This window comes from Solanum pennellii, chromosome 11 (assembly GCF_001406875.1).
Source record: "Solanum pennellii chromosome 11, SPENNV200".
In the NCBI taxonomy this organism is placed as follows: domain Eukaryota; kingdom Viridiplantae; phylum Streptophyta; class Magnoliopsida; order Solanales; family Solanaceae; genus Solanum; species Solanum pennellii.
In genome coordinates, this window is record NC_028647.1 from 3,536,152 (window position 1) to 3,550,206 (window position 14,055).

General features: G+C 28.3%; 2 protein-coding genes across 2 annotated transcripts; one reads left to right on the forward strand and one right to left on the reverse strand.

The window, feature by feature from the left end:
* The first annotated feature begins 814 nt into the window (after positions 1-814).
* Positions 815-2,585, forward strand: LOC107003170 (RING-H2 finger protein ATL54-like). The gene has a single exon (XM_015201445.2). The coding sequence runs from the start codon at positions 1,145-1,147 to the stop codon at positions 2,321-2,323; it is 1,179 nt and encodes a 392-aa protein (XP_015056931.1). The 5' UTR covers positions 815-1,144; the 3' UTR covers positions 2,324-2,585.
* Positions 2,586-8,618: 6,033 nt separating this feature from the next.
* On the reverse strand, positions 8,619-11,259 carry LOC107004087 (transcription factor bHLH96-like). Its single transcript, XM_015202317.2, has 3 exons — positions 10,780-11,259; positions 9,597-10,001; positions 8,619-8,738 (listed from the first exon to the last, which is right to left on the reverse strand). The coding sequence occupies exons 1-3, from the start codon at positions 11,167-11,169 to the stop codon at positions 8,643-8,645; spliced, it is 891 nt and encodes a 296-aa protein (XP_015057803.1). The 5' UTR covers positions 11,170-11,259; the 3' UTR covers positions 8,619-8,642.
* Positions 11,260-14,055: the final 2,796 nt, after the last annotated feature.

Here is a 14,055-nt window from a genome sequence, read left to right on the forward strand (position 1 = left end):
GTATATGCATATATTATTTTTACTTGAATTTGCGATTTATAAATAACAATTCAATTCGTATTTAAGGATTAAAGGTTTCACAAATTATAATGACCATATATTATATTTATTTTATGTCAAACAACTTGCTAAATGCTAATGTAATTGAAAACTCATTTATATACTACCTAACTTAAAATCTCTCTTTCCATATTTGCAAATCTTTTTATGTCTGTAATCTTCATTTGTCAAAAATCTACGCATTAATTTGTCTTTCTACTTTCAATAATTGTCCTTAGAGGATGGAATTAAATTTCTATTTATTCAAATTGAAATTAATATACTAGTTAATTATCTAATGTAGCTATAATTTTCATTAGTTACTATTCACAATTTAATTTTAGCTATAATTATATCAACTCTATTCTCTCTTCCTCTCCTTTTTTAATATAATTGTATGACTGATATACAAATAAAATTAATTTCTCGTCAGATATATACACATATATATATAAGTTACATATGTATAATAATAATAAATATATATATACAATTTAATATATATATATATATACAATTCGTCTTTCTCTACTCTTTGTCCTTTCTCGCTCGCTTTTTTGTGCGGCGAGACTTAGGTAGGTTTCATCTTACACGTGTAGTAACACTTACGCTGTGTATAACAAGATATACACAAACATAAAATAATTCAAATCAATTATTTTTGTTTTTTTTTCCAACTTTAGTCATCTCTTGGACTTTTATGTGATGTAAGGCCCCACTATTTTTATTTATTTTTTAATTAACGCGTATAGCACGTTAAAAGTCCTCATTGACTTATCACAAATACTCCAAAATATAGAAATTTCTAGTAAATTTCCTTCGATCCTCAACCAAAAACAAAAATATAGCAAATCTTAGTGTACATGAGATGTAAAAAATCCAAGAAAATGGTTCCAATTTTCTTGTTTTTACACTAAGATACTCTATGCATCTTCTCATGAAAATTCAAGAAAAAAGGTACCATTTTTTTTTCATAGTTTCTTGAAAATCTTGAAGTATTGTAGAATCCAAGAAAAGGGTCATAAGATTCTTGAAAATTTTAAGGTATTATTGTTACCTTAAAAGGTGTTGGTTGTGTTTATGTTCTTCCTTGTTGTTTGATTTGATGGCTTTTTTTAATAGAAAGATGTTAGAAGAACATATATTTGATGTACCAAAAAGTGTTAAATGTTTGAGTTGTACATCATATGTTTGTACAAATGATTGTGGTGATCATTATGATACATATGTTCCAAGTGATGGTCCATTTTTTCCTCCACCTCCTCCTCCTTATGTGACAAGTGAAAAATACCATATGCCCTTTTATTTTATCATAATGCTTTGTGTATTTGGGGCTTTTTTTATGTTCATATGTTATATGATTATACTTAGGAGGAGTAGGTCAAATTCAAGGCCAAATAATGTTTCACAATTTGATGAAACTAGAGAGGATTTTGTTATAGATGAGAATTTGGGCCCAATGTTGGATCATCCGATTTGGTATATTCGCACTGTGGGACTTGGACAAGATGTTATTGATTCGATTACTGTGTTTAAGTATAAAAAAGATGAGTTTTTGATTGATGGGAGTGATTGTTCTGTTTGTTTGACTGAATTTGAGGAGGATGAGAGTTTAAGGTTGTTGCCTAAATGTAGTCATGCTTTTCATATTCCTTGTATTGATACTTGGTTAAGGTCACACAAGAATTGCCCCTTGTGTCGTGCTCCTATCGTCTCCGATAATGATACTTCTCCTCGAATGGATCGTGTTGTGGAAGTTGTAAGTGTAGGTGATGATGGCTCTAGTACGAATGATGTTGATCTTGAATTGGATGAAGAGGGGAGTAATCAAGAAATGAGGTGTGGAGTAGTTGAAAATATTGATGAGGAGGAGGAAGGGAGATCAACGATGGACTTATCGATGAAAATTCCACGAGTTAATGTTGATGGAAGGAGGAAAGGGGGTCGTGCTTTTAGCGATTTGGTTGATCAACATAGAGTAGTGAAGGAGATCAACGATGAACTACAACCTGCACGAAGATCGGTCTCAATGGATTCCTCTGTTGCTCAAGTGATTCACCTCGCGATGATTAATGAGATGAATTCGAAGAAAGTTGATCAAGGGTGTTCGAGTTCAAAGAGAGGAGATAGAAATTCGAGTTTGTATAAAGCAATGAAGAGTTCTTCCTTTGGACGTTCATTGCAAAAAGTTCCTATAATTAGTATGAAAAGGTCTTTTTCTACTAGTGGAAAGTGGTCATTGCCTACAACTAGCAAGATTCAAGATCCAAGACAAACAATGTAACAACACTTCACTTTACTTCTTGAATTCTTCAAGTTGGGTTCAAGATTTACATATATATATATATGAAAATATAAAGTGTAAAAGTTGTGTTCTACATAAAGGACTTGGAAACAAATGAATTTACATATTTCCTCTTCTTGAAGAGATATTTGACTTTATTAGGTTAATAATACAGCAAGAGACGGAGCAAGTTTATTTCGCTCGATGTTTACACTAATCCAATGAAACGTATCTTGCAATGAGATTGTCAATTTGCGCGGAATATTTTGGAGCAATGGTTGTTCATGTTAAACATTTTGATGTGAAAAAGTTGTACACCAATAAAGAAAATGTTACATGATATTAGAATATTTATCGCAGTAGTTAAACTTACAAAAAATTAATGAACTTTGGCTATATTTTAAATAATATTTCTCAGAGCGTTCCTAGCTCAAGTTCATGGCCCAATTAGCTAAAATTGTTTCTGAAATATATTTTAAATGTACGCGGATATATACATTCTGTTTGTGACTTGAAAAAAAAAAAAGAAGAGAAGGAACTTGAAGTTATCGCAAATATATACTAGTTATTTAGCTGACATAGCCATATTTTGAATTGGTTACGGCTCGCAGTTTAATTTTAGGTGTAATTACATCATCTCTACGCCTCTCTCCTTTTTTTTCCCTACATATACAAAAACAAATCAAATACAAATTTTTATATATACACACAATTATATGACAGATAGCTAGATATACCAATATAATTAGCCTTTTTTCACTCTCTGCCTTCTCTCGTTCGCCTCTCTTCTCCCTTCCCCCTTTCCCAATCTCACTCACTAGATATACAATCACATGTATACTGGTTACATATATACAATTATTTGCTACATATACATATACAATTCGTTTCTCTCCACTCTCTTCCCTCTCGCGCTCACCTTTCTTATTCCTCCCCCAATCTCGCTCACTAAATATACGAATATGTATATAAGTTACATATACACAATTATTTGACAAAATATACAATTCGACATATATACACACACAATAAGCCTCTTTGTGCTCTCTGACATCTCTTGCTCGCCTTTCTCCTCCCTCCCCCATTCTCGCTCACCTCCCTCTAACATGTAGCTAAGAATCGTATACTATAGTTGTAGAGCATAATTAAGTTATTCTTTATTGGCTATAAGTGAAAATTCCTGAATTAAAATATGTTATTTGTGTCCTTCACTATCGGCCCGCTAAGTGCATTATTAGGATTATTAAAAGTAGCCCAAATTGTGAACCCAAATGCTATTACAGCCCATGGCCCAATTAGCTAAACCTTTTTTCCAAATTTCATGGTGTTAAAAAGCTAATAATATCTTATTTCTATTAGACACAACCCTTCAAATGTGAAAAATGTCTACTTATACTATAACATAGTACCCCCTCAACCTATGCCCGAAATTCCAGAAACACAATTGTATTATACTAAGGTCCTATTACCCTTTGAACTCATTTTATAAGTAATTTTCTACCCATTTTCGGCCTACGTGACACTAGCTTGAAAAAAAAGAGTCAAAAGCAATATTATGCAATTTGTTGTTCATGTTGGAACCAATTTATAACACAGAAAATTGTATGAAATAACAAGCTATTAATTTAAATTAAATGTTTTAGTTGTAATTTTTTTTTGGTTATTCGCAGCAAATGTCCCTTTTTGTCATATGATCAGTATACAATTAGTCATTAGTCATTTTTTATATATAATTATCAATTCGGTATACAAATGTATAAAATGCGCTTATACTTGTATAAAGCGAGAGAAAAGTATATATACAAATAAAAATACATATATTTTCGTTCTATACACTTACAAATACAGATCTTATTATACAAATTACAATGTATAAATTAATTTATACAAAACTGAACAATTTGTATAAAATCGAATGTAATTAGCGAATCAAAAGCTCTATAGCAAACATAAAATTTGCTATGAAGGGCAATAATGCAAACTATAACTATAACATACAAATATGATTTTTATGTTTGCTATATGTTATTCATTATAATAAACTCACAGGCTATAGTTATATTTTGGCCCACGTATATTCATTAATATTTTCGGATAATATTCACATGTAATTATTTTTAGCTTTTATAAATGGAAAATAACAATTATATATCATGAAGTTTTAAATTTTACATGTAAAATTCGAAAATATGATCATGAAGTTTTATTTGTAAATATGAAACTCCAATACCAAAAAGTGGCTGATAAATGTTATTTTCGATTAGATTTCACCTTTTGAGTGTTTGGATAAGGACAATCTTTTATATTCCAGGCATGTTTGATATAAATGACAACATTTTCAATGAAAATATTCTTTCTCAAGAATAATTTTTACAAAAATAAATGTATTTTTACTATCGAAAATAATATTTCTATCTGAATAAGATAAGAATAAGATTTGTGCACACATATTATCCTCTTCAGATTTATTTATGAAATTATATTAATTATGTTATTGTTGTTATTTATATTATATTTAAGGAAATGGTATGACTGGACTTGATAACGTAAAAAGCTTGAATAGATTCAACTCAGACTCGACTCAACTCAATAAGGGAGTGAACTCGATTGGGTTCGACTCGATGGCTAGGCCTAGTACATTGGCAACAAGCTAAAACTCATGAACATACACGTCCTATTGGTATAATTGCTCGACGTCTTCGGTTCAAGTCTCTCCAGGTACAGAGTCACCTTTATTAGATAGCCTTTACTTCCTAATGTGGAACTTTTCAGAGTGAATCCAAATCTAATCGAACTTCAATGTAGATACAGAGTGAATCCAAATCTAATCGAACTTCAATGTAGATAAGGATCGGAAAAAAAAATTATTAGTCAAAAGAAAAGCAAGATTTTCAAATCATATATAGTAGGTAAATATAAGGAAGCTTTTGTAGCTTTATTTTTAACCTATATGGATTCTCAACTTCTTGTGTGACAACAAATCTTCCCAAATATGTTCAGTTCTTATTTCAGCTTTTTTACTTTGGTCACATCACTTCTTAAACTTTAGGATACACAGTGAATAATTGAGAAATAAAAATGTTTTTTTTATAACTTTAGTGTCTGTACCTGCTTTTCGTGCACCTCGAATAATTTTTCATAAAATATATGTCACATTTCACCAGTAATAGGTACCAGATAACTTCGTCCAACAAGGTTAGGACTAATGGGAAATAGGTAATCCTTAGCGTTTCCTTTTACGATATGCTGTTACTATTTAATTTGGAGAGTCAAAGTAGTATATTTTGTTTCTTACCGCAATGTTTTCATATATTTTTTTAAGTTAACTATTGCGACTTATAATCCTTTTATATTATTAAGTATATGTATAATTTTTAATCAATCTTATAAGAAAAACTCTATGTCTGATGATTTCACTCCAAAAAATTCAATAATTTGATTCTCATACACTTAATCATCTCACAATAAAGTTGTACATATATGTTGTTTAGTATTTTTGCACTATAATATTAAGTTGACTATAGTATAAAGTCCTTTTTAATTTGCTTTTGATAGCCAAATTACTCTTATCTTTTGATGTGAAAAAAGGCTGACAAAATATCATATTTTGGATATTCAATTTTTATTTAGTAAACTTTCTCATGAACCAATAATTGATTTGTCCAGAGAAATTTCACCTCAAGGTTCTTTTTTGAATATGTCTTTTAGCTAATGTCATTGCTCAAAGATTCAACATATAGGACTACACATAAAGCAAAGAATAAAAAGTACACATGTTTTTCTTTTCTTTTTTGTTTCTCATACGTTACGTTTGATATTCGTATTGACGTTTATGAATTCACACAATATATTACTATATACTGAAAGACTCTTTATAAAAATGAAGAAATCTTAACAATTTCATCACAATCCATGTCGATTAGTGTTACACACGTTATAATAAAAAATATTTTTAGCAAAAATAAATATACATACAAAGATATCAGAAATAATAAATGCCTGATATTTTTTATTATTGTCAATGAAGGTATTATAATATATTTCCGAATAATTAATGGGTTATTAACATGAAACCTTTTATTATTTCAAAGAAATTTTAGGCAGTTGCTATTGAATATATTTTTTATATATAAAATTTTGTCTTTAAACCTTATTCTACATAGTCTATAAGGTATAAGAAAAAGAATGATCATTTACTCTACAATAGTCCCAAAAAGGAATAACTAGCAAAAGTTTTGATCATTCTTTTTAATTTTTTATTCCATGATTATATTCACTTAGAAATTGATTAATTCATAATAAAAATCGAAGTACAACTCTTTTATTAAAACTAATTTTATAATTAAATTTAAATTCAAAATTTGTGATTATTTCACGATTGAAATTTAGTACTAATAGTCTTGTCATCTCTATATGAACTTTCCTAGAAATTGAAAAGAACAACAAATTATTTGATGAGAAGGTGCATAATTAATAATTGTTTATGAATTTTGTATCTTTATATTGATTTAGATAAGGGAAAGGGGAACATATTTAGGACCACCACATAAATAAAATTAATTGAATCAATAAACATAATAATGATTAAATATATTGCATGGCCAATTATAATCAAACATTATCGAGATGGGTAACCTATCTTTAATGGATTTATTAACTAAAAGATAATACAATTATTACTTTTTTATTCTTACTGTATGAATGGAAGAATTGGTTTATAATGATGAAGAAATTGCTTGGCCAATTGTAGAGAAACATTAATTATCGAATTGAACTTACCTAATGTGATTTATATATCATATGTGGTTTACTAGTTATCACTCGTAACTTTTAAATAACATTAAACGTGTTATTTATTGTATGCACTAGTTTTGATACTCCAGAATAATAACCCGCAGTCGCTATAATATCTGTCACATCCTTTATCCTTTTGGTGAACACTTTGTACGCACTGGATAAACCCTTGATTCACTGTGTGATAGCCTACAAGTTATTCGAAAAATATAAAACCACACTAGACAAGTCTTATGAGATAAACTCAACTCAAAAAATATTGAGAGGAAATCGATTTCGGTCATGATATGCACTATTAGTGTAAAAGATTTACTAATATTTCAAGAATGAAGCAAAGAATCTAAGGAAAGTTCCCACAAATATATAAAATCACATCGTGGGACATGTATAATATAATGTATAATAATTGTTAGAAAACATTCTCAAAATTAATTAGTATTCGACACTTCCGGTACCAAAGCCCATGTGGCATGTGTTGGTGTGGGGTGGGTGGGGGATTTATATATATATATATATATCTATATATATATATATATATTATGCAATCAATTGGCTTTAACATAGACAATTAAAAAATATATGTATTACACGTATTTTATAGTGTTAAGAGTTAATTATATGTATTTTCTAATTCTTTTATTTAAATTATAAAATTTCTTAAATTTGATGGAATCTGGATACATTTCAAATGTACTGACACATCATATTTCAATTTTAGATACATCCCTCAACGTCTTGATATATTTTGTCTCTATTTTAGATATATCACTCAGTATTCCGATACATCTCGTAAAGTAACATTTCGATACATTTTCTACTACCTAAAACATCGTAAAGTGATGTATCCAACAAATATATCGCGTAAAATGACGTGTTCAACTAATACATAGCGTAAAATAAAGATTTTTAAAGAATTTTTTTAAATAGGGAATTTTAGAGAATACAGTAAAATAAATTATGTATTTAGTTAATTCGACTGATATAACACGTAAAGCGATGTACAGTTGATATATCGCGTAAAATAAAATTTTTTATAATTTTTTAAAAAATTTTAAACAATATAATAAAATAAGTTATATAGTTGAATAATTTTTCTGTTTAAAAAAAATCAAGATTCATTACAAAAGTCAGGATATTTTCAAAAAATAAATTTCTATTCAATTAGGAGTAAATAACTACATGAATAAACTAACTCTAATCTATTAATTTCATATCCAAATTCCTGACTTTTGTTAAGAGGTATTGAAAACGGTTTGAAATTGAATAATATTGATTGTTTAAAAAAATAATAATATTGATTCAAATATTATCCATATAAATATAGATCAAGAAAAGGGAAAAACCCAAAGTTCAATAATTTGAAGATTTGTATCTTAATAACTTTATCTTTACATTTTTATAAACTATATCACGTAAAGCAAAACAAATACAAAACAAATAAGATAAACATTTTCATAAATAATCTAAAAAAAACAATGATTTGATCATGACAATAATATANGGGGGTGGGGGTGGGGGGGTCATCTCAACAAGACATAGCCTCCTCCTTAATCATGGCCACCATTTCATGTACAGCACTTGCTATCTCACTCACTGTATTTAGCTCACAATTTTCTTCCACCTGTCTCATGTAAAAATAGAAAAATAATTAGACCCCTTTATAAATTCATCTTTTTTTTTTGCCAATATAATTAAAATAATTAGCAATGAACAATTTTATTGTTAATTAATTTAAAAAACAAGTAATTATATCTTAAAAACACTCCTTTCTTTCTTTTAATGAAACTCTTTTAGGTTGTTTGGTAACTCTTTTAGGTTGTTTGGTAGCTGATTAGAGTTATTTACGTATTAATTATATAATTTTAGCGATATTTGGTGAGTAAATAAAAATAAGTAATTCATGTCTTTTAGGTTGTTTGGTAGCTGATTAGAGTTATTTACGTATTAATTATATAATTTTAGCGATATTTGATGAGTAAATAAAAATAAGTTATTCATGTATAAAATTAATATGATGTTTAATTGATAATTTGGAAAGTCAAATAACTAATATATGTATATATAGGTTATTTTATGTATTAAAAGGTTGAATAATTAATACATAATTTATGTATTAATTATTTCACCTTTTAATACATAAAATAACTTACATATGCATATATTAGTTACTGTCAATTAAACGCCATATTAACTTTATACATAAATAACTTGTGTATTATCTAGCTACCAAATGATCCCCTTAAGTTTGTCAATTAAACGCCATATTAACTTTATACATAAATAACTTGTGTATTATCTAGCTACCAAATGATCCCCTTAAGTTTTGACTTTTCAGTACGTAACACGCATGCTCTTATAGTCATACAAATGGCCTAGACAACAAGTCTAATAACGATATTTTCGTATTAAAGGAGTCTGATACGTCTTTATTTTTTAAATTTCATGAAATAATTTTAGAAAATTGAGCATATATACTAACCTTGACACTAAATGTGTAAAGTACCATATGATCAGCTGTTGTAACACTAAGGTGAAGTATAGTAAGGCACATTGCTTGTAACCAATTAACAATTTTCAACAATTGTTTTGGTCTTCTTCTTGATAACACCTTTACATTTGCATGACTTTCCACCATGGTCACCTCGATATCCGCGACCGCCGACCGTCTCTCCTCCGACCCCTCGTTGCTGGTGGCGGCCGCCAACGGGTGATTGTTATTACTCGTAAAATATTGAGGGAACGTGAAAAATTTAGAGAACGGACTATACTGAATATGTCGCTGATGTGTTGTTATGACTTGTTTATGTGCTTCCAAAAATTGGAGGAGTTGTTCAAGTTCTTTAACAAAATTAATTGCGCCTCCAACAATTGATGCTTGGTCACCCTGTTTACATTATGATCACAAATAAACTAAAATATTAATAACAATTAATTAAATAATTGTATCAATTATTTTATTTAAAATAAATGTTTTACTACTTTATACTTAATTTACTTTTAACTACCAACCTGGATGTTTCCTAATCTTTAGGGCAATTTATACGTTGTTTTTTTTTAGATTAATAAACATGACCAACCAATAATTACCAACTCAAATAACACACTTGATTTAATCTAAGAAATTATACAAGAAAAATATAGATATATCCTTAATTAATTATATTAAAAATAATACAATAATTAATAATAATAACTATGCATCAATCTCAATCAAGTTACGATACTTGAAAATAATAGAAATAATAAAAATAACAACAACAATATTTACAATAGCTAGATAATAACCAATCATAGTATAAAAATATATTTAATTGCACTAGTTGTATGAATACTCTTTTAAAAAAATTACATTATTAATGAATTTTAACCCATAATAACACGTTTTAATATACTATTTAAATTTTACCATGTTATTAATTTATGTTTTATCTAAATAACTTTCTATAATGCCAGCTGTATTAGTGTATAACATTTAAACTCAAAAGAAAAATCTCATTATCATTACTCGTGATAAATGACGCTATAATAATATAGTCAGTACAATCTCATAAGTCGCGTGTCTACTAAATATACAAAAATTTTAAAATTGTCAACTTGCTTATTATAAATAAAATGCATGTCGTTACGTACGTATTAGAAAAAAAATAAAAAAATAAAATTACCCGTTGAGCGTAAGACGGCGGCATCAACGACCGGAGTACGGCGAGGTAATCGTTCATTTGCCGTCGACGATTTCTCTCGACGGCAATGTGAGTCATCCTTTGATTATGTATTTCTTCCTCGTTTTTCGCGCATTTTGTCCGCCGCCTTTTTCTCCGCCCTGAAACCACCGTACTCTCCACCGGAAAATATTTATCCGGCGAAGAATTATTATTATTGTTATTGTTGTTGTTATCATCGTCGTTGTAACTTTGTGGTATTGAAGAATTCCAATTATACCCCTCATAGCCAAAATTACCATAATCATGAAAAGTTTCAAGATTGTAAAAATTACAATCTTTGTGGCTATAATTGAAAGGATCTTGTTGGAAAACAACAGTTTCAAGAGCCATTTTTTAAAAATAAATATAGGCTACTATTGTAATTTTTCTTCTTTTTTTTTTTCTCTTGAAGATTTTGGCTAATTTGTGTAAAGAGTTCATGGGGATTGGTTCACTTATATAGGATTGAAAAAATGGAAAAATTTAAGTAAGAAAATGCCAAGTTGTATTTTACCAATTAATTATTTTTTAATACTATATATTAAAAAAAAAAAAACAAGCTACAGAAACTCTTACACGTGAGAAAAACTAGTAGAGGAACATTCTATTATTAGTTCATTAAATTATAAGTAATTAATTAAATATCCTCTTGTTGATGAGGGGTGAGGTAGGGTTGGTGGGGTTGGGGGTGGGGGTGGGGTATACTTGTCTAAACAAGAATTAGTGAAAGTATTTTGAGCTTCTAATATATTAGATTGAGCATATCAATTTCTTTAAAAAGATTTTTTTTACTGAATTTTACGTAAATATAAAGTATTTTGTGTATTAAATGTTTTTTGTTTCGTGAGCTTGTTTGATGCGAAATATTAGAGTGGCTATTGGCTAGTATATAATTTAGATATACTGAATGGCAAAAGAAATAAAATGATACTATATATAAGCTTTGACGATAGCTATAATGACGAATACATTTTTTTTAGCCATTAGGAGTACTTCTTTGTATCGTGTATTGTTTAGTTTATGTTATATAAATTGTGGATTTTAGTTTCTTATAGGATCATAAAGAATTTTTATTTCATAAACTAATTTTTGAAATTAAGTCAGACTAAATTTATTTCGTTCCATGTTTACTTCATACAAATATTATTATGTCAAAATTACTATAAACAACAATATTTTCATGAGTACTTAAATTCTTATTATAAATCTCACCCACCCCATACACAGAGCAAGCCACCCAATTACACAAAGTTTCTTCCTTTATAAGAGAAAAGATGCTGGAGAATATTTTTTTACGTATTTTGATATGGCATTGTTTTGTCTTTGTTTGGTTGATAACATTTATATCTTATTAGTATGACATGCATAGTGAATCTTTTTATTAGCTTTGACTAGAAAAAGTGATCACAGATTTAATTTGAGTCAGTGTGGATGCTGTCTAGTAGGAGCAAATGAATATATTCATGTGACTTATCGTTAATGGTGGAGTCAGAAATTTCACAAAAGGTATCTAGAAATAGTATAATTAATGCTCTTAGCTCTTCTCAAAAAGTAGAATTAGTGAGATTTAAACCCACGAGCACTTCCTCATTCCAAGGAGGTAAAACGACTAGGCTATAACAACTTGTTATGTTAAAGGTGTGTAAAATATGTTATTTAATCATTTTGTGTATCATATTATTACTTGTATATACAGTATCTTTTTACGACGAAGAGTGTCCAATTAGACACCCTAACCACCATGTGGCTACGTTACTGCTTACCGTTCAAAAAAACAAATTGCATCTCAGTTAAAGATCTCGAATTTAAATCATGTTGATACATAATCATATATATCTTTATTATGAAATGATTTATCTTTTAATCTGAGACTTTTCAATGCGAAATTGATCCAATAAATTTTTTATATAAATATCAAATATTAAACGAGGAATAAAAATAAAAAGGGTAATTGTATACATAGCAATTATATAACCTGAAAAATAAATTATCATATCCAAGATGTTTTATAATAGATGGAAGGTATTGGTTGAAGCTTTGTCCCAACCAAGTGAAACTATTAGTATAAACTAAGAATTTTCTTTCTCGAAAAATTATATTATATACATAATTTTAAAAGTATTTTGTTATGCATGTTAGTATGTGTGTATTTATGGTAAAAGTTCGATATCCTTGCTTATTTTTGTGTCTATTTTTAAATTATTTTTTTTAGTGAATATTAATCTATATCCTAAAGTTTAAAAACAAGAAAATAACAAAAAGACAAAAGGTTTTTCCTATTTCCAAAGACACTTGGTCTCTGCTTGCAATTACCCCAACATCTGCTTTCTAGGTTGTAGCTTTTTAACTATCAACCTTTTAGTGTTAAACTCCAATTTCAATGTAACTTTTCACCTATATATATATATCTAAAGACTAGCTAGGAGCTAGCTAATAAAGTGTTGTATGTATTTCATAGACTATAGTTATCGTTGTTATGTTGGGTGTGCGAATAAAGCCTCATAATAATATAACAAAAAAGATATTAGAAAAATACGTAACTTAGCTTGTATAGTGATATTATTAAATGTATAAGGTCTGGTGGGAAAGTGATGAGAGATTGATTCGAAACATAATATTATATTACACCATACATTAGTTACTAGATTGTTTTAATCTAATAACTAATATTAGAGTCCATAGTTCGACGAAACAAGTATACATGATGATGATGACGACAAAGTAATACTGTGAAGCCGGACTTAGTATCTTTATTTGTATATCGGTTGAATTGCTATTATTATGCATACTTTACTCGAGTTTGAAGCTTAAAGGGCAAAAATAATTGTCAAAAATTTTAAAGGGGTACATCAATTTCTTTTTTAATCAAAAGGGTTCCAAACTTTTTTCACTTTTAAAAAAAATCGCTGCCCGTACAGTATTTTCATAATTATCTTTTTAAATCGTTGCCTAGGCAGCAAATTTAAAGGGGAATTTAATTTTATTTTTTTGAAAAATCGCTGTCAAGGCAGCGATTTATGTGGAACTCTTTTTCTTTTTTAAAAAAATTTGGTGCCATGGGCAACTATTTTAGTTAATTAATTATTTCTTTAAAAATATTGCTACCATTTTATTTCTTATAATCATATTAAGTAAAATCTTTATTAACAACTGTAATGTGATTTTTATTTTGACCAAAAAAAATTTGCCAATATTTAATTCAATTTTTTTTTAAAAAATAATTGGCAGAAAATTAAA